Source organism: Chiloscyllium plagiosum, unplaced genomic scaffold, assembly GCF_037043375.1.
Source record: "Chiloscyllium plagiosum isolate Xiang-an unplaced genomic scaffold, Cpla_swu_hap1 HiC_scaffold_32, whole genome shotgun sequence".
Taxonomy (NCBI): domain Eukaryota; kingdom Metazoa; phylum Chordata; class Chondrichthyes; order Orectolobiformes; family Hemiscylliidae; genus Chiloscyllium; species Chiloscyllium plagiosum.
In genome coordinates, this window is record NW_028270170.1 from 29440780 (window position 1) to 29462050 (window position 21271).

At 40.0% G+C, this 21271-nt stretch overlaps 1 protein-coding gene and 1 long non-coding RNA gene across 7 annotated transcripts in view; one reads left to right on the forward strand and one right to left on the reverse strand.

Annotated features, from left to right (window-relative positions):
- Positions 1–5700, forward strand: part of LOC122539956 (uncharacterized) — a 40310-nt gene extending 34610 nt beyond the window's left edge. For all 3 annotated transcript variants that reach the window (XR_015752506.1, XR_006309216.2, XR_006309218.2), the window contains exons 4-5: positions 1007–1217; positions 5565–5700. This is a non-coding gene — a long non-coding RNA (uncharacterized LOC122539956). The remainder of the gene's footprint in view (positions 1–1006; positions 1218–5564) is intronic.
- Positions 1–21271, reverse strand: part of LOC122539953 (anion exchange protein 2-like) — a 90436-nt gene that overhangs the window by 13901 nt on the left and 55264 nt on the right. For all 4 annotated transcript variants that reach the window (XM_043675174.2, XM_043675173.2, XM_043675178.2 and 1 more), the window contains 7 exons: positions 15465–15672; positions 12471–12674; positions 9736–9884; positions 8488–8682; positions 5525–5701; positions 3520–3609; positions 1036–1193 (listed from right to left, as the gene is read on the reverse strand). In XM_043675174.2, the coding sequence (XP_043531109.2) occupies positions 1036–1193; positions 3520–3609; positions 5525–5701; positions 8488–8682; positions 9736–9884; positions 12471–12674; positions 15465–15672 (1181 nt within the window). The remainder of the gene's footprint in view (positions 1–1035; positions 1194–3519; positions 3610–5524; positions 5702–8487; positions 8683–9735; positions 9885–12470; positions 12675–15464; positions 15673–21271) is intronic.

Consider the following 21271-nt stretch of genomic DNA (forward strand, 5'->3'; position numbering starts at 1 on the left):
ATGATGGTGTTTCTTGGAATACAGGGCTGTGACCAGTGGTGTTCCACATGGATCGGTGCTGGGTTCACTTTTGTTTGTCACTTATATAAATGATTTAGATGAGAATGTAGAAGGCATGTTTAGTAAGTTTGTAGATGACGCCACAATTGGTGGTATAATGGACAGTGAGGAAGATAACAATGATATCTTGATCAATTGGGTCAATGGAGTGGTAGGTGAAGTTTAATTTGGATAAATGTGAGGTATTGCATTTTGGTCAAACAAACAAGGGGAGGACTTATACAATTAAAAGTAGAGCCCTGGGCAATATTGTAGAACAGAGAAACCTACTGGTTCAAGTACACAATTCTTTGAAGTTTGCATCACATTTGGACAAAGTGGTTAAGAAGACATTTGGCACACTTCTCCTTATTGCTCAGACCTTTGAGTATATGAGGTGGGATAAAAGGTTGAGGTTATATAGGACATTGATGAAGCCTCTTCTGGAATCCTGTGTCCAGTTCTGATTGCCATGTTATAGGAAGGATATTTACCAAGATGTTGCCAGGAGGGTTTGAGTTATTTGGAGAGGCTTTGATAGTTTGAGACTTTTTCACTGGAGTGTAGGAGGTAGAGGGGTAACCTTGTAGAGGTTTGTAAAATAATGGGGAGTATAGATAAGGTGAATTGTAGGTGCCTTGGGTGGAGGAAGATCCACAGGAATATGTTTAAGGTGAGAGGTGAAAGGTATAAAAAATACATGTGGGGCAACATTTTACAGAGAGAGTGGTTTGTGTGTGGAATGAACTTCAAAAGGAAGTAGTGGATACAGGTACAGCCATATATTTTAAAGAGATTTGGGTAAGTACATGAATAAGAAATATTTGGAGGCATAAGGGCCAAGCGCAGGCTGGAGGAACTAATTTAGTTTGGGATTATGGTCACCATGGACTAGTTGCACTGAAGGGTCTGTTTCTATGCTGTGTGATTCAATGACTCTATAAATATACATTTATCAATACTTCAGGACATAGAGACTGCCTTCAAAGCACTTACGTTGTGATTTGAGATTCCATGAAGACAAGGATAAAAACTAACATGGCTGGAAGAGCTGCACATATCATCATCCACCAAGGAAATCGGTTAGTCAGGCTGATGAGCCAACCTCTCTGGGAGGCATTTGTCACCTGAAGACCATCTGGAACATTGAGTTTCTACAATGAGAAGAATTAAATTGAGTAAGTAGATTTGTAAAATAAACAGTCATGTATATGATAACCAACATCATTGAGTGAGACAAATTTTTTTGTGAGCTCAATATCAGACCTGTTCACAAGCCAATCTCATGTTTAACTACTGAGAACCAAATTACTGATTAATCCACATAAAGGCAGCTTCACTTCACAGCGTATGATGTTCATTTCCTCACTCTAGAGAGCCTTTCCACATTTATCCCATTTCAGCAAATGTTGATCAGGTGCTTGAGTTATAAGTAGAGGTTGGATTGGCTGTGATTATTTTTCCCTGGAAAGTGGGAGACTGAGGGGTTGACCTTATAGAGGCCTATAAAATCATAAATGGAATAGATAATGTAGATGGCTGACTGCCTTATTCCCATGGTAGGGGAGTCTAAAACTAGAGGGCATAGGTTAAAGGTGAGAGTGGAGAGATATAAAAGGGTCTAGAAGGACAATTTGTTTCACACAGAAGGAGGTGAGTCTCTGAAATGGGTTGCCAGAGGTAGTGGTCGAAGCAAGTACAATCTTGTCGTTTAAGAAACATTCAGACAGGTACATAGATGGGATAGGTATGGAAGGATATGGACTAAACATGGGCAGATGGCACTAATTTAATTATGAAAACTGCACGGCATGGACAAGTTGGGCCAAAGGGCCTGTTTCATTGCTGTAGACCTCTACAATTTTAACCAAAGTTTAGGATTGCCAAAATATGCACATTTGTACTCTGGAGCGCAACTAACCAGGAATATATAACACAGCCACACGGGTGTAAAAGCTAGAAATATCCAATAACAACAGGGAATGTGGGAGATATGCAGCAGGTCTAGCAGTATCTGTGGAGATAGTGTGGAGTTAGCATTTCAGGTCAATGAGCTTTTTGTCAGAACAAAAAGCAATTAAAGACGTAACACATTTTGATCAAGTACAGAAGTGCTGAAAGTAGGCAAAACAAAAGTTTAAAAGGTAATGTGGGTAATAGGGTGGAATTCTACAATTAAAGGTCAAAGGTGTGATGGCAAAAGGTGGTGGGAATGGAACAAGTAAAGAAACAGAAGATGGATCTCAAGGAGATTTAAACAGGAAAAATAGAATTATCAGCAATGGCTGCTGTATAAAGAGAAATTAAAAGCAGGGCAACGGTTATAACCTGCAAACATTGATCTCAATATCAATACTGTAAGGCTGTAAAATTTACTATTGGGAAAGACAGGTCCAGTTTTTTAAGTTTCGTGAGTTTCATTGGAACAGTATAGAAACCAAGGACAGACAGGTCAAAGTGGGAGCAATAAGAGAATTAAAATGATCTGAAACTCAGGGTCACACTTTGGGAAACTGAACAGTAACTCGAGAAGAAGATCCTTATCTTTTGTTTAGGCACATAATGGCTTTCCCGATACAACATTGACTTAAATTATTTCAGACAATACCTTTGAAGCCTCTTCATGTGTTTGGGTATTTTTGAGTGGAATTTGTTGGTGATGATTCCATGTTCCTCATTTAAACTTCCCCAATCCCAACATTTGTTCCTTTATTTGTTCCATATCCATCTCCTTTTGGTCTTCACCATCAGCCTTTTCACAATTTAACTTTTCTACCCATGCCCATCCCAGAATCACTCCACCCCTACATTCACTGCCTCTGTAATTCTTAAAGCTTGTTACGACTATAAAATTTGACAGTTCTGATGGCTTGAAACATTGGTTCTGTTTTGTTCTCTTCACAAATGCTGCTAGACTTGCAGAGAATGTCCAGGGCTTTCTGTTTCTGTTGTTACAATAGAGCACTGCTGGTCATCCATCTGCTAGTTCAGCTGGAATAATTCGATATTTGAACCAGGGGTCCAGTGAAAGGAATGTAAGCTAACTGTAGAAAACCCACCCATCCTAATCCTATCAAAAAGCTTCTGCACACTTGGCAATAACTTCATAAAATACCACGGACCAGTCTGCTATCTGGAAGTGAATTTTGAATCTGCCACTAAAGGCAAATTCAGTTTCAATCTCTCACTCTAGATTAGAGTGGTGCTAGAAAAGCACAGCAGGTCAGGCAGCTGAATCATTCCTGATGAAGGGCTTTTGCCTTGCTCCTCGGATGCTGCCTGACCCGATGTGCTTTTCCAGCACCACTCTAATCTAGACTCTGATTTCCAGCATCTGCAGTCCTCACTTTCGCCCAGTTCAGACTCTCACTGTAAGCCACGTCATCTCAAAGCCAACTCGATGCCCAAAGAAATTTTGCTTACCTTCCCAGCTAAGGAAGAGTCTTAATTGACCAGACAGTCATGACTAACCATACTGACCTGTGTGTAAGTGTCTTTAATAAAGAAATCCACCAGCACCATGACAAAGATGGCAATAGGAACACCAAAATCACCAACAATGCGACGGACCTAAAAAGAGGAGGAAATCCATTGTAAAGTTTACTATAAATGATCAAAAACCCATTGCCCATTTGATTAACTGGATGGAACAATGAAATTGCTTTGAGGTGCAAATGAGAGATTTTTCTGTGAAAGTTTTCTATTGTATTATCGGGGATGCTTCTTGAATAGCAAAGTTCATATATTTGGTGGTGAGGCTATGGGTGGTTACAGGTGAGATAGGTCTCAATTCATTGCAAGGTAGATATACCACATCACAGAGTTCACAACCTTGCTACTGGAGCAGTTAGTTCATCCAACAGACAGATAGGGAGTCAAATATGACTGAGAGGATACAAACAAAGCGTTCATAAAATTCAATTACCACCAATCCTTGCTGAAGTTATAGTGCCCCATGGACAAGGATTTCTGATTTGGCTGTCAGGCAGGGCCGAGTTAGTTGCACTCTTGTTCTGAACCATGTGGTTCGTGGATTAGAACCTAAAAGTTAAGATTGACTCTCAGTACCATACTGAATGAGTGCTATGCTCTGTTGCTATTTGGATGACCATGGAGTAAAATGACAGAAAAAGAATACCTGGTCATTATCACATTACTGCTTATAGGAGTTAATTAGCCTTCCTTTCTCTCTCTTTCTCTTTTCCTTTCCCTCTCTTTTTCTTTCTGTTCATTATGAGAGTTGTGCAAAGCAGTCATGACAGATGACAGACACCAATGTGACAATACTAAGGAAATGCATATTGTCAAATTCAATAAGAAGGTAAACTCATCATCTAACCAGACCTTATGGCTGCTGTCTCATTAGAGAGATATGATTGCTGGTGGTTTAACCTAAGGGTCATCACAGCAAAGGTAAGAGGAAATGTTAAGAAAGCAGATATTTCATGGTAACTTCAGCCAGTGTGGGGTAGTTTGGTATGCCTCAGAAGTTGATTAGTTTAAGAGTATTTGGACATTCTGATTTGATTTGTAGAATTAGATTGGCTCAGCAAGGCCTGAAGGATTAGTTGAGATCAGCAGAATTTAGAATTGAGTTTGTATGGAGGCCTAATCATTTGATGTAGGTGACATAGCCTAGAGAGATTAGAGTCATAGAATTTTTCCAGCATGGGAAGAGGCCTTTCAGCCTATCAAGTCCATGCTGGTCATCAAACATCCATCTATTCTAATCCCATTTACCAATACTTGGACCATTACCTTGTACGCAGTGGCATTTCACGTGTTTCTCTAAATTGTTCTTAAGTGTCTTGAGGGTTTCCACCTCTCTCACCTATTTATGCAGTGGGTTCTAGGTAGCCAAAACTCTCTGGGTGAAAATATTTTTTCCTTAAATCCTTTCTAAACCTTAAAACTGTGCCTCCTGGTGTTGACTCCTTTACTAAGTGGAAATGTTTTTATCTATCTACCGTACACCTCAATCAGATTCCCTCCCTCAGCTTTGTCTGCTCTGAGGAAAACCACCTCTTTATAGGTGAATCCTGGTGCATTTCCTCTGCTTCCTCTCTCATGCAATTATGCCCTTTCCATAGGGTAATGACTAGAACTGCACACAGTACTGTAGCTGGAGCCTAACTAATGTGAGATACAGCTACAATCAGTGGGAGTTAAAACAAAAAATACATTCTGTGTTAGGATAAAACAATCCACTTTCATAAATCACTATTTTATAAAATATAGAGGAAACTGGTGGAGGTGGGTTCCATGTGAGGTACTTAAGACATTAACTGTACAGTATAAAACATTTATCAGTTTATCTGTAAAAAGATAACCTTAAAACATTTAATTTTTGAAAGCATAATCTGTCCAATTTATCTGATCATTCAGACTGATCTTGACCATATAAATAGAGTTAACTAAGCATTTCCTTAAAAATGTTTATTCTGGTCAAATAATGAAAAGTTAAATTTTTAGTGACATTACTTACGGTTCCTGGAAAAAATTGACTGGTTTTCAACTTTCTTAAGGAAATGGCTATGAAGAAGGTTCCGAACATGAGAACAAGGGACAGCAGAGCTGTGTTGGGCTCGGGTACCTTCCCAATTTGTGTGTCATTCACTGGGGTCGTATTGTAAGTACGAAGCAAAGGGTGCGCCTTAAAAATCTGTTTAATAATAAAACCGCAATGAGTGAAGAAAACTTCTTGCCATTAAATGTATCCTTTTTTTCTGAATAAAAAATATGACATTTTTCAGGAACTTTTCATGTGCGTAAGTCAGCTGGGAGAGTTTTAATGATCATTGCAACTTACTATCTCATTCCTTTAAATAGAAGCCTAGACTGACATTAAGAGAGACAATCAAAACCAAAAATCAGTTGTTTTTTTTTACTCCTCACATGGCCTACACAGCAATGCCATCACATTCTGTGTAGAATAAGAGTGCAAGGACATCCATTAAAGTGACATGGCTTGCGCAAGTAATTCTACCAGACTTCTCCAGCATTTCAATGGCTAATTCATATGTAACAATGAAAAATGTTTTGTACAGATTTGGTTTACCAGTTGTTGTGGTCCTGTTCGCCGAGCTGGAAGTTTTTGTTGCAAACGTTTCGTCCCCTGGCTAGGCGACATCATCGATGATGTCGCCTAGCCAGGGGACGAAACGTTTGCAACAAAAACTTCCAGCTCGGCGAACAGAACCACAACAACGAGCACCCGAACTACAAATCTTCGCACAAACTTTGGTTTACCAGTCTTCAATGATTAGAAACTGAATCTCAATATTGACTGGATGGGAATTGGATGGTTAGGGGCAGAGGAGAGTGATTAACTGCCATGCCATTGGTACTATGAGATTTTAATTTTAACTTTCAATATCAGCCACAAGGAGAGTAATATAGAGCAGTATTATACACATTTCAGAGTCTCTTAGTGTCCTGACTGTTCTGCCCACTAGCTTGGCTCAACAGGAGAGGCAAATACCAGCTGAGCCTTGATGAGGTAATTGAAGGTGAATCTACATGTATTTAAAACACGATGTTTCTTAGCTACTCAGAAGAGCAGGTTCAAATTCTAATCTCTGGGATTTGTAAAGGTGTGGCCAAGTGAGTTGCCATGGGTAGTTCTGACAACGACCAGCTACTGCCAGACAGGCAAAGTTAAATTCATCCCGAAATATTTTATAAAACAATATGAAAACTTATTAAGACTATTGGACACTACCACCATAAGATATTGGAACAGAATTAAGAAATTTGGCCCATCAAGTTTGCTCCACCATGGTTGATATATCTCTCAAACTCATTCCCCTGCTTTCTCCCCATAATCCTTGATCCCCTTACCAATCAAGAACCTAACTATCTCTGTTTTAAGTATATTCAGTTGTTTGACCTCCGCAGCCTTCTGCAGAATTGAGTTCCACAGTTTAACCACCCTCTGGTGGGAGAAATTCCTCCTCATCTCAGTTCTAAAGGGTCATCCCTCACTTTGAGACTCTACCCTCGAGTTCTAGTCTCTCCTTCTAGTGAAAACATCTTCTCCACATCCACTGTCGCCTGGCCTTTCAGTATTCTGTAAGTTTCAATAAAGTACCCCTCATCTTTCCAAACTCCATCAAGTATAGACCCAGAGACACCAACTGCTCCTTATATGACAAGCTCTCCATCTCAGGGATCATACTTATAAGCTGAAAGTGTGTTGCTGGAAAAGCGCAGCAGGTCAGGCAGTATCCAAGGAGCAGGAGAATCAACGTTTCGGGCATGAGCCCATCTTTAGGAATGAGGAGAGTGTGCCAAGCAGGCTAAGATAAAAGGTAGGGAGGAGGGACTTGGGGGAGGGGCGTTGGAAATGCGATTCCTGAAGAAGGGCTCATGCCCGAAACGTCGATTCTCCTGCTCCTTGGATGCTGCCTGACCTGCTGCGCTTTTCCAGCAACACATTTTCAGCTCTGATCTCCAGCATCTGCAGTCCTCACTTTCTCCCGATCATACTTATAAGCCTCCTCTGGATCCCCATCAATGCTAGCACATCCTTCCTTAGATTTGGGACCCAAAACTACTCACAATATTCAAATTTGGTCTGAATAGACCCTTATACAACCTCAGCAATACATCTTAGTCTTGTATTTCACCCCTCTTAAAATGAATGCTAACACTGCATTTGCCTTCCTAATTGCCAATTAAACCTGCATATTAACCTTAAGAGAATCCTGAACTAGGACTCCCAAGTCCCTTTGTGTTTCAGAATTCCAAAGCCTATCCCTATTTAGAAAACAATCTATGCCTCTATCTTCCTGCCAAAGTGTATAATGTATTAAAAATGAAAGAAAGATGAATTGCTCTTTTTCTTCATCATATCTCTATTCTTATTTAGTCAGATTATCCTTAATTGATTCTACTCATTCATGAGATTGCTATCTGTTTTGTAGGAGGTGTACTTATCCAGGCAAGTGGAGATTTTTCCACCACTTTCCAGACTAGTGCCTTCTGGAATATGTTTTGGGGAATTAGGAAGTGAATTATTTACCACAGACTTCCCACCCTTTGTCCTCCTCTTGTAGTTGCAGTATTTAGATAGTTGCAGTCTCTTAATCAAGCAAAAAGTGCCTGTGGTAAAATGGATACCCTCCCCCTATAGCTAATAAGCTGCAAGCATGGGTTTGCTAACTGGGCAGACTGTATGGTGACACATGTCCCATGTTAACTTCAGAGCAGTGGGTTAAGGTCCCTGATTGACAATTAAAGTGTCTCAAGTGGCAGTGGGGTAAGAAGCTTGACTATGGACCCTCTGAACTCAAACTGAAATGGTGGAGCTGAGAAGGTATCAGAGTTCGGGTTTCATAACCCCACAGGATTAATTGGTCATTCTGCCTCCAGAATGACCACTTACCAGAGTGCAGACTCATTTACTCAGTTCCTTCCCCTTTCATAGTTTGATTAGTTTATACATACCTTGAATAATTTGTTGAATGTTTCATAGATGAAAATGAGGGAGATTAAGATGGAGAAAATTTCCTGTGTGAATCGGGAGATGAATCGTACCAGGAAACTGCCTTCAAAGGCAACAAGAAGTAACACGATGAGAATCAGCCAGAATCCAATCCACACTCGACCAGTCAGATAACTATAGTTCATCGTCGTAGAAAACTAGAAGACAAGCATGTAGAGTGAAGATCTGAGTGTAATACATTCTCTGACAAAATAACAACTACTTGTGACACAAAAGCTTTGTGATTAAGCATCATTCATTTTAATACCATTTGCTCAGTTTAAGAGTTAAGGTACAACTGTACTCATCATTTGGCTGTGAACCATCTTCATATTTATCCACATTCTGATGGTTGGAGACTTACATTATCCACTTGAATAGTTGGGACTTGATACGAATGAGCGTTTGGAAGAAGCATGTGCGTGCATTCTTTTAACATGGAGTGGCCATTATACACCAACTGCTACACAGTCCTGATGGTGCAAGGTCTCAGTACATTGGCAGGGATGATCAAGATGATCAGAGACCAGGCTCCACTGTATGGAAGCGGATTAATGCACGCATGTTGTTGCCTCAAACACCACCCCAAATGCCTACCCTCACCATCCTAGGACCTGTAGCCCTGCTTGCTTGTGGGTTGGCATTAGTTTGGAGAGGCAGTTCCACATCAATCATGCTTCTCAAATGGTTAACCAGGTTCTCCAAAGCCTCTTGTGGAAATCATGATTTAAGCTCTGGGTCCCACTCCCCTCCCTGTTTTAATTGACATGCTTATTTGCATACAAGGCATAGCAACTGTATGAAAGATGGCGAGTTTCCATTTTAACCTTCAGGCACACCCAGTGTGTAAACCCCTGATTGTGCAAGTGTGCGGCTCAGAATAAGACTTAAAGCTTAAGGTGAACAGTTGGAATTTTAAGAATATATATTCTTGGAGTCTGTGTCCAGATACAAACATTGGACTTTTGCATAAGGGTAATCTATCTGCAGGCCAAAGAGAATTCTTTTTATTTGGTTCATCCACATTTCTAATGCTGTCAAGCGAGTAAAGCACTTCTGATGGTTATCTAATCAATTCAGTTTATAAGTAGTTAATGGGCATGATTGTGCACTGCATGCTTTCCAATCAGCTGGTGTGTTGGTTCAACATAGCTGCAACATGATTAAAAATTTGCTCCTAACTTTACAAAGATAAGAAACTTGAGACTTACACGATAATAAGCTTCTTCAAACACTAAGAGAGGACCTGAGAAACCCAATACAAGTAAGGGTTGAGCACCAATTAGACAGAAAATAACTCCTTGAATGGCTGTTGAGATGATCAGCTCAGAAACACCCATGCTACCATTTGTCTTCTCCTCTGGTAACAAGAGTAAGAACAGTTAGGCACAGCAACATTGAGACAATGAATCAGCCAGCAAGAAACAACACAAGTTTGACATCCATATCATATGAAGTTAGAAAATATGGGATTCAGAGTGAGCTTGCCAATTGGATACAAAATTGGCTTAAGGTCAAGAGATAGCGGGTGATGGTAATAAGTTATTTTTCAGATTGGAGGCCTGTTACCAGCGGTGTTCCACATGGATCGATGCTGGGTCCACTTTTGTTTGTCATTTATATAAATGATTTCGATGAGAATATGGAAGGCATGTTTAGTAAGTTTGCACATAGCACCAAAATTGGTATTATAGTGGACGGTGAGAAAGGTTATCTAAGATTACAAAGAGAAGAGAAATGGGCTGAGGAGTTGCAGATGGAGTTTAATTTGGATAAATGCAAGGTATTGCATTTTGGTAAAATAAACAAGGACAGGACTAATACAATTATAAGTAGGGGCCTGGGCGGTTTTGTAGAACAGAGAGACCGAGCTATTCAGCAACATAATTCTTTGAATTTTGCATGACTTTTGGACAGAATGGTTAAGAAGACATTTGGTGCACCTGTCTTCATTGCTCAGACCTTTGAGTATATGAGTTGGAACGTCATATTAAGATTGTACAGGACGTTGGTGAGATCTCTTCTGGAGTACTGTGTCTAATTTTGGTCAAGCTGTTATAGGAAGGATATTATTAAACTGGAGGGGTTCAGAAAAGATTTACCAGGTTGTTTGCTGGGAATGGAAGGTTTGAGTTATAAGGAGAGGCTGGATAGGCTGGGACATTTTTCACTGGAGTGCAGGAGGTTGAGGGGTAACCATATAGATGTTTATAAAATCATGAGGGGTGTGGATAAGGTGAATGGCAAGTGTTTTTTTTTCCCTTTGGGGAGGATTTAATATTAGTGAGGCATATTTTGAAGATGAGAGGAGAAAGCTTTAAAAAACACATGAGGGGCAATTTTTTTATCCAGGAAGTGGTCCATGTATGGAAAGAAATTCCAGAGGAAGTGATGGATGGGGATACAGTTACAACACTTAAAAGAAATTTAGGTAAGTACATGAATAGGAAATGTTTGGAGAGATATGGGCCAAGCGCAGGCAAGATTAGTTGGGGATTATAGTCAGCATGGATTGGTTGGATCAAACAGTTTGTTTCCATGCTGTAGGACTCTATCTATCATAGAATCATAAAGTGCCTACAGCTGGGAAGGAGGCCATTCAACCCAAGTCCACATCAATCTTCTGAAGAGCAACCCACCCAGACCCAGACCCCTACCATATCCTGTAACCCTACATTTCTCATGGCTAATCCACCTAGCCTGCACATCTTTAAACACTGCAGACAATTTCTGCATGGACAATTCACCTAACCTGCATATATTTGGACTGTGGGAGTAAACCGGAGCACCGAAAGGAAACCCATGCAGAGACAGGCAGAACATGCAAACTCCGCACTCAATCACCTGGGTCTGTGGTGCTGTGAGGCAACAGTGCTGACCACTGAGCCACCATGCAGTTAAGTCTAATGTATAATTTTTGACCTAAAGATGGAACAGTAAGTCCGATTCATCTTATTCAGATTTCAGACTATAAGATTTGGACAATAATTCTTGCATTTTTAGTAAGAAGTTGATCAATTTAAATAGTTAATTTATAGCACCTGTGGTCATATCTCGATTAACTTGAACAAATAATTGGTGAAAAAATAAAACTACAAATTCACACTATTTCATGAGAGTTTGAGCTTCTGGACATATTTAGATATGCTCCATCTGTCTATGTTTCACTTAAGACTGTGACAGGTTTTGTCAAGTGCTTCAATAAATTGAGAAACCAAGGTAAACAGCTGAAGTCCATAATGCAGAGACATGGAAACAAAGTCTTGTGAAGTCATATACATCAATGGGTAGTAATGTGTTGATGTCATGTTGTAATGGAGTCAGGAAGGATTGAGGTTAATGATGAAGAAAAGGAGATAGCTTATCATACAATCATTTTCAGGACTGAGAATTTGAGAGGGACCTGCAAAAGAGCTTCATTGATACAGAATTCAAGTCCTTGACACATTTGGATATTATAGAGAAGTAAAATAGGTTAAGGGAAAAACAAAAAAAACATGAAATCTTGCATCTTAGAAGAATGAGATATTGTTGCATTCACATTTAGCATCAGAGTTACAGTCCTTAGAGTAATCCAGGACAGATATTTTAACATTTAGTAATGCTTTAAATTGTATTCTATTCTGCAATGCTATACTCCTTTGCTTCAAGAGATTCTGGGCATTCATTCCTCAATTTGAGGCTCTGATCTCTGCTGTGTTTGGCTCTTCTGCTCTGTTTAAACCTAGGCTGCATTCATCATCATCATTCTGACAAGTATTGATGACAGTGGCTGATGTGCATAGTTACTCAATCCTTCATCATTAAAGCAGTTACCAGTTGAAGACATCCCCATCAGATTCTTTAGGCAAGACACTTTCAATAAACATACATTTCTTCTATGATTTAATATTTATTTGCAGAATTCCTGAAGGGACAGAGATTAATTCTCTCAATGATTTCATACCAAGAAGACCACCAAAGGTGATTGCAGGGGTCAAAGCTGCAAAATAAATGAAAATAATGGCAGCCAGACACTGAGCATTCAGGGCATCCCTGATGTCACTCAGGTATTTGGGATAGCGTCGCTTGATATCCCGGATTACTCCTCCAAACGGTTTCCTAGTTCTTCTGAGAGGATCATCGTCATCACTTGGCTTTGGTCTTGCAGCTGTAATGACAGATATGTTTATGTTAAAAAGGTTGGACGTAATTCCAAAATCAACCTGCTTCCCATTAGCCATTTTCACAAGGTCTTTGGGTGAATGTTTCTTGGATAATTGTTCATATTATCCTGCAATATATTTAATAAGATCTTTAATTCTGTCTATGCCATCTGATGTTGTTGACCACATACTCCACTTTGCTTCACCATTCAATAGCATTTCACACAATTTACTACACATATCTCTCCAATAGTGATTGCTGTTCTGTCTCCCTCACCATCTGCAGTTTCTGGCACTGACTGCTAACTGCTCCACATTGTTTTCCGCACTTTGTGGCACTGACAGAATCTTGTACATCTCAGACTGAGCTCAATCCATTCAAGCTCATATTTTTCTACATTGTTTACTGCCATTTTAATTTTCATAATTCACTCGCCATGCTGCTCAATATCCACAGCATTTGATGTTCATGTTGTTTGGGATCTGCATTGACTATTACTCACATTGTCTGATATCCACAATGACTGCTGACCAAACTCACTTACACTGTCTTCACAGCTGTACCAACCATCCACACCACTCTGATGATAGCATTGAACTGTGGTCTCTAATCCTGGAAGTCATTTCATGCAACTTCTGTTCTCATGCATAAAGCTGCTTTGAGCTCCAGCGCTGATTTTATACTACTGCATTGATCCTTAACCTGATCTCCTCATGGGTCTGCTCCTGGGCCTGGCCAGGCTGGCCATTAACCAGTCCAGGCAGCGGGCTGTGGAGATGGTCATTATAGCCGACTGCCTGCCCCTCTTCCGCAGTTATGTTTGGGCCCACGTGTCGCTGGAGAAGGAGCACATGATGTCCCCCAATAACCTTGACCCCTTTAGGGAAGGGTGGACACTGTGGGAATGGACTGCTTTATTTCTCCCTCCAATTCTGTTTGTATTTAGTCCCTACCATCCCCTTCACTTTTTTCAAGTAAACATTGCTCACTTCGGGTTTTGTTCATCATTGGTTCCTTGGCCAGGCAGATGTCTTTCCTGATGGTGGAATATTACTAAAGTTCTTTACACTTGATGTTTTCACTGTGTCTTGCACCTACACACACATAACATGGATGCTGGGGACTATGAGTAGTCGGTAGTGTCGGGGTATTTAAAGAAAGAAAGAGAGAAATAAAAAAAAAGACTTAATCTGTCTGGAAACAGTAATATAGAGATTAAACATCTCTTTCAAAGTGCTAAAAAGTGATTTCATGTAATCAGAATGGCAAAGCTGTATTCTAAAATAGTGCTGTTCAAAGTGAGTAAGTATTGGCCACAATCTCAGCCAAATTTAAAACTGAAATTTGTTCTGAATCACCACGCAATCACACAGAGCATGCAAATAACAGCAAACAGTAAAAGACCCACTGGAAATACAGCCTGACCCAAACAACTGCAATACCTTGTGCATCTTAATCTAACCATCTTCCAGTGAAGTTACCATGTCTTCAGTCACTGGTTTATTTCTCATCTACTTGTATGGAGGTTTTCACTCATGATGCAATGCAAAATATAGGTATATCCAAAATGTAACTGCTATCTTCAGAATACATTTTGTACCTTATCACAGTAAAATCCACCATCTCATAGAATTCCTACAGTGTGAAAGCAGGACGTTCAGCCCTTCGAGTCCACACTGACCCTCTGCAGAGCATCCCACCCAGACCCATCCCATCCCTGTAACTCTGCATTTTCCATGGCTAATCCACCTAGTCTGCACATCCCTGGACACTATGGACAATTTAAATATGGCCAATCCACCTAACGTGCACACTTTTGGACTGTGGAAGGAAACCCACCCAGACGTGGAGGGGAATATGCAAGCTCCATGCAGATAATCGCTCAAGGATGAATCGAACCCAGGACCGTCACACGACGAGGCAGCAGTGACACCCCAATCTGATTTCAATCGATTCCATCAGGAACCATAATTCTTTCCAACAATAACTTTGTTGATATATTGACTCTCTCACTGTTTACCAATATTCAATCAAATCTATAGAGTTGGAGAGGAGGAAGACATAAATGTCCAGAATTCTGAGCAAAGATTTTTCTTTCAGGAGGAATATCCAATGGTAAGACATCTTACCTACAATCAATTTTAGTTTATATAAGGACACTACATGAGATGATTTATGATCCAGAAATCTTGGAAATGCAGACACTGCATGATGGTGTTCCATGTTATCAGGGAATAAGGGCTCTCAATTATGTGCTGTTTTTACAAGAGAGAAGATTAAAGTGCAATACAAACATATAAAAAAAGATCATTGGTTAGAGTAAGAGGAAGCTGCTTTCTCTATTAAAAGTGTAACAATCCAGAGGACACAAATTTATGATAATTGGCTAATGTATCAAAAGGGGAGATGAAGATTGTTATTCTAGCTGGAATGCACTGTCTAAAAAGATGGTGAAGCAAATTCAACAGCATCACCCAAATGAAGATTAAAGATAAACCTAAAAAGGGGAAAGAAAATAAGGTTGAAGGGAAAGAACAGGGGATTGAGACCAATTGGATAGCTTTTTCAAAGTGTTAGTATGGGCAGAATGGTCTCCTTTGTGCTGTAAGATTCAATGATTTTTATTTCTGGATCTTTAGATGTGGTGATGGGGAATTTACTTAGGATTCTGTTCCTTGAATTTGTAAAATATGCAAGATATGTTTCTCTGCAGAGATTAAGCTCCTTTTACCATACAACTTTTATTGATCAGCTCTTTCGGCCAATGTGTCTTCCAGCTGGTTCTGCCTCTTACCAGATTGATCAGCTCTTTCGGCCAATGTGTCTTCCAGCTGGTTCTGCCTCTTCTTCAGCATCTCACGCTGAAAGGGTATGACAGATCTTAGTAGCTCCTCATCTTGAACTTCTGTTGGGGGAATGACAATACTGCAGTCCAGGAACTCACTGATACCATTCAGCAAATCATTGCAATCCTTTGCTTCATACGCCACTTTGTGGAATGTCTGGAGAAACATGAGAATTAATCTAAAATGTCCTTAAATGTCATTGCAATGATTTCCACTATCCATACCACTATCCATTAGAAAGCTGTCTCTTTGCACTTGTTTAAGTGACCTGATAGATCCTATATGGTTTTTGAACCTCAGTTCTATGCCCACTCGATGATCTGAACTGTACGACAATATGGTTTACATTGAGCTGTAAACAAGAAATGAAGGATTTTCACAATTTGTTTCCTTTGAGAAGCTGCAGATAATTTAATTTGGACATTGTACTGTGCATCTTCAGTATTCTATGATTTTTCTTTCAGTCTTGTTTGGCAATTGCCTGCAGGGATTGACATGAAGGTTGCACTGTCATTAGCCATCAACAGTTATAAAAAAACCTTGCCCTTCACCTCTCTCATTTTCACGGTGATGGTGATTGCAATATGTTAGTTTTCTAAATGATCTCTGCTGGCACTATGAGACATTTATCACTTCTATTAATATGTGATATTGGGTAAGTACCAATTCCTCCTTTGTCTTGGACATGTCTACTGATTAGTGGGAGAAGACACAATCCTTTTAGTATCTGTAGAAAAAGCAGTGTTCTCAGATAGCAACAATTTTTTTTTTGCATGTTAGTAATAAGTACAACTACAGTTAATCAGGCATAATTAATAAGGCCATAAGGAGCTGGTTCAGTTTCTTCTGTTCCCTCCAAAAGCTGGAGTAGAAATCCTAAAGACTGTGTATGACATCAGTAGGAAGGGTAGAACAGGTGTAAGATGAACATAAACCCCTTCAGAAATGCAATCATATAGAATAGTGTTGAAAACCACACAACACCGAGTTATAGTCCAACAGGTTTATTTGGAAGCACTAGCTTTTGGAGCTCTGCTCTTTCATTAGGTGGTTGTGAAGGTTAAGATTATGCTCACAGAATTTATAGCCAAAGGAGTCCAGTGTCATGGAGATGTGATACAGTAAACAATCTTAGATTAAAACTTTCATCTTTTATAAATGGGATATGCTGGTCTCTGTTCTTTGATATGTAATTCCCAGAACTTCTTTTAAATTACATTCTCAAGATAGTTCAGCTTTTTAAACAATAGGTGTGAAGTCTGTCTGTGTCCCAATGTTATGTCAGACTGACAAACACTCTGTATAGGTTTAAGATAAAAATCACACAACATCAGGCTACAGTCCAACAGATTTATTTGGAATCACTAGCTTTCAGAGCACTGCTCCTTCATCAGGTGGTTGTGGAGAATAAGATTGTAAGACACAGAATTTATAACAAAAGTTTATAGTGTGATGTCTCTGAAATTATATATTGAAAAAGACTGGATTGTTTGTTTCGTATCTTATCTTTTAGAATGACCATGTTGGTTTCAGTTCTTTCATATGTAAATCACAAAACTTCTTTTAAAAGTTACATTCTCAAGTGAACAATCGGTGTCATGTCTGCCCAGATAATGTATTGAAGGTATGAGCTTCCCTGTGTGAGGCTGTGTCTGCCACAATGGTCAGACTGATTCTACTCTAAAAAAACAGATTTACAGAATCTTACATGGATTCATGCAGTTTTTGAGCAAAGTAAAATGTAATTCTGCAAGTACAAATTCACCCCACAAACCTATATGTGTATAAATGCATGTGTGTGTGTTTGTATGTGTGTGTGCATGGGGGTTTATGAGTGTCTGTGAGAGAGTGTTGTATGTATGTGAGTGTGAGTGTAAAGAGATATAAGTCTGTGAGAGGGTATGTGTGGGAGTGTATGTGTGAGCATATTAGAGAAGGTCTATAGGAGTGTGTGTGTGTGTGTGCACGCGTGTGTGTCCATCTGTCTATGTACGTGTGTGTATAATGCAATGGGGTCACCTGTAGTGTGACACGAACCCAAAATCCTGGTTGAGGCCATCCGGGACTTGGGTTCCTGTCGCACTACAGGTGACCCCATTGCACTATACACACACACACTCACAGACGGACACACACTGACAGACAGACACACCTACACCTACACACATAAACACACACATACTCCTAGACACAGACTCTCCTACAGACATACACACTCACTCAGATCATCTCTTATATGGTCACACATACACTCCCACACACACCCTCTCACAGTCTTATACCGCTTTACACTCACACACATACACAGACTCTCTCACAGACACTCATAACCCCCTCCCCCAAAATGCGCACACACACACGCGCAGACACGCACATACACATAAATTTGTGGGGTGAATTTGTACTTTCAGTATTACATTTTACTTTGCTCAAAAACTACATGAATCCATTTAGATTCTGTAAATCTGTTTTTTAGATTAGAATCAGTCTGACTATTGCGGCAGAGACAGCCTCACATAGGGAAGCTCACACCTTCAATATATTATCTGGGCGGACATGACACCAATTGTTAAAGTTCACCTGAGGGTGTAACTTTTAAAAAACATTTTGCCATTTACATATGAAAGAACTGAAACCAACATGGTCATTCTAAAAGATGAGATACGAAACAAACAATCCAGGTCTTTTTCAATATATAATTTCAGAGACATCACACTATTAACTTTTGTTATAAATTCTGTGTCTTACAATCTTATTCTCCACAACCACCTGATGAAGGAACAGTGCTCCAAAAGCTATTGCTTCCAAATAAACCTGTTGGACTATAACCTGATGTTGTGTGATTTTTAACTTTGTACACCCCAGTCCAACACCGGTGTCTCCAAATCACGTATAGTTTTACATGGATTCATGCAGCTGTTGAGTAAAATAAAACGTAATTCTGCAAAAACAAATTCACCCCATAAGGTTATATGTATGCACGTGTCAGAGTGACAGATTGAGAGTGTGCATGTGGGTGTGATTGCACGTGATAGAGTGTGTGTGTATATATATGTGTGTGTAAGCTTGGTTAAGTGTGTGTGAGTGTGATGATGTATGTGTGAGAGCGTGCGTGTGTTGGTGTGAGTGCAGGGGGTGCTCAAAAATTGCATGAATCCATGTTAAACTCTGTAAAACTATACAGAGGGGTTGGCAGCATCCAAGGAGCAGGAAAATCAATGTTTCAGGCAAAAGCCCTTCATAAGGAACGAGGCAAGGATTCTCCGGGATGGAGAGGTAAATGGGAGGGGTTGGGGCTGGGAGGAAGGTAGCAAAGAGTACAATGGGTGGATGGGGGTGGGGATGAAGGTGATAGGTCGGAGAGGAGGGTGGCGTGTATAGGTAGGAAGGGAGATTGGCAGGTAGGACAGGTCATGAGGATGGTGCTGAGCTGACAGGTTGGATCTGGGGTAAGGTGGGGGGAGGAGAAATGAGGAAACTGGTGAAGTCCACATTGATGCCCTGGGGTTGAAGTGCTCTGAGGCAGAAGATGAGGCGTTCTTCCTCCACGCGTCTGGTGGTGAGGGAGTGGCGGTGGAGGTGGCCCAGGATCTGCATGTCATTGGCAGAGTGGGAGGGGGAGTTGAAATGTTTGGCCACGGAGTGGTGGGGTTGATTGGTGCGGGTGTCCCGGAGATGTTCCCTAAAGCTCTCCACCTCCTCTCCAACCTATTACCTTCATTCCCACCTCCATTCACCTATTGTACTCTTGGCTACCTTCTCCCCAGCCCCTAACCCCTCCCACCTATCTCTCCACCCGGAGGCTCCCTGCCTCATTTGTGATAAGGGGCTTTTGTCCGAAATGTCGATTTTCCTGCTCCTCAGATACTGCCTGACCTGCTGTGCTTTTCCAGTGCCACTCTAATCTAGACTCTGATCTCCAGCATCTGCAGTCCTCACTTTCACCTATACAGAAAGTGTTTGTCAGTCTGACATAGCATTGGGACACAGACAGACTTCACACCAATTGTTTAAAAACCGGAGCTATCTTGAGGATGTAATTTAAAAGAAATTCTGGGATTTACATATCAAAGAACAGAAACCAGTAAATCCCATTACAAAAAAGTTTAATCTAAGATTGTTTCCTGTGTCACATCTCTATGACACTGGACTCCTTCGGCTATAAATTCTGTGAGAATAATCTTAACCTCCACAACCACCTGATGAAGGAGCAGCGCTCCGAAAGCTAGTGTTTCCAAATAAGCCTGTTAGACTATGACCTCGTCTTGTATTATTTTTAACATTGTCCACCCCAGTCCAACACCAGCACCTCCAAGTCAAATAGAACAGCTAACCTTCGATACAATATTGTGTATTAGAACATGACCAACGAAATTCCAATGGGGATTGACTTACTACTAAAACATTTATCCATAAAACTAATGTTACACAGTGTGCAGTCTGATTACATCAACTCAAAGTTGCATCTGAGTGATGTTGGTTGTATTATTTCTGCTAACAGGGAGGAGTTTTATGTCAGTTGACAAAAAATCTATTAATCAGTCAATGGTTGTTTCCCGGTCTGTCTTGAATCACTAAACATCGGGCTGTGTTCATGATGTATTTAAAATCTGTAGTTATAGCTATGTACTGTATATACGGAGACTGCTGTATGATTATTTTAAAGACTGAAAATTCCATCAAAACAAAATACAAATCCAATAACTGAAATTATTCCAGGATACTGTAGTACAGCCATACTTGACTTTTTCATGATAATCTGCTAACCCTGGTGCCTTATTCACATCTACCTAAGTGTCAGAAGATGAGATGGCACCCTGACTATTAAAATCTTGTAATGTTACAGTACATGCAAAACCATTTAATGTCTAAGCCTATAAAGCAGTTAAAACTTTCAATGAGTGGAATAGTTCTTCATTCTGCCTAAGTTGACCTAGTTAAAAATCACACAACACTAGGTTATAGTCCCACAGGTTTATTTGAAGGCACTAGCATTCGAAGCGCTGCTTCTTCATCAGGTGGTTGTGAAGCAGGATCATAAGACACAGAATTTATAGCAAAAGATTACAGTGTCATGAATCTGGAATGATATATTGAACAAACCTAGATTAAGTCTTTCATCTTTTAGAATGGGTTTGTTAGTTTTGGTTATTTAATATGTAAATCACAGAACTTCTTTTAAGTCAAAAGTTTGCTCAAAAAATACATAACCTACAGGCAGTCAATCCGTGTAATATCTTGTAAATCCACTTTAGAAATAGAGCCAGTCTGACTCAAGATTAGGACACAGACAGACTTTAACCTCACACCTTTAATACATTGTCTGAGCTGAGATGGCACGTTTTGTTGTAAAACCTTAAGCTACCTTGAGAATGTGACTTGAAAGAACTTCTGGTATTTACATATTAAAGAACTGAAACTAACAAACCCATTCTAAAAGATGAAAGACTTAATCTAGGTTTGTTCAATATATTATTCCAGCTGCATGACACTGTAATCTTTTGCTATAAATTCTGTGTCTTATGATCCTGCTTTACAACCACCTGAAGAAGCAGCAACACTCCGAAAGCTGGTGCCTCCAAATAAACCTGTTGGACTATAGCCTAGTGTTGTGTGATTTTAACTTTGTACACCCCAGTCCAACACTGGCTCCTCCAAATCATAAGTTTACCTAAGTTAAGAGATGTTCATTTTCGTAGTGTCTTCTTTCATACAGATAAACATAATATTTCATTTTTACAAATTTCTTTGTGCA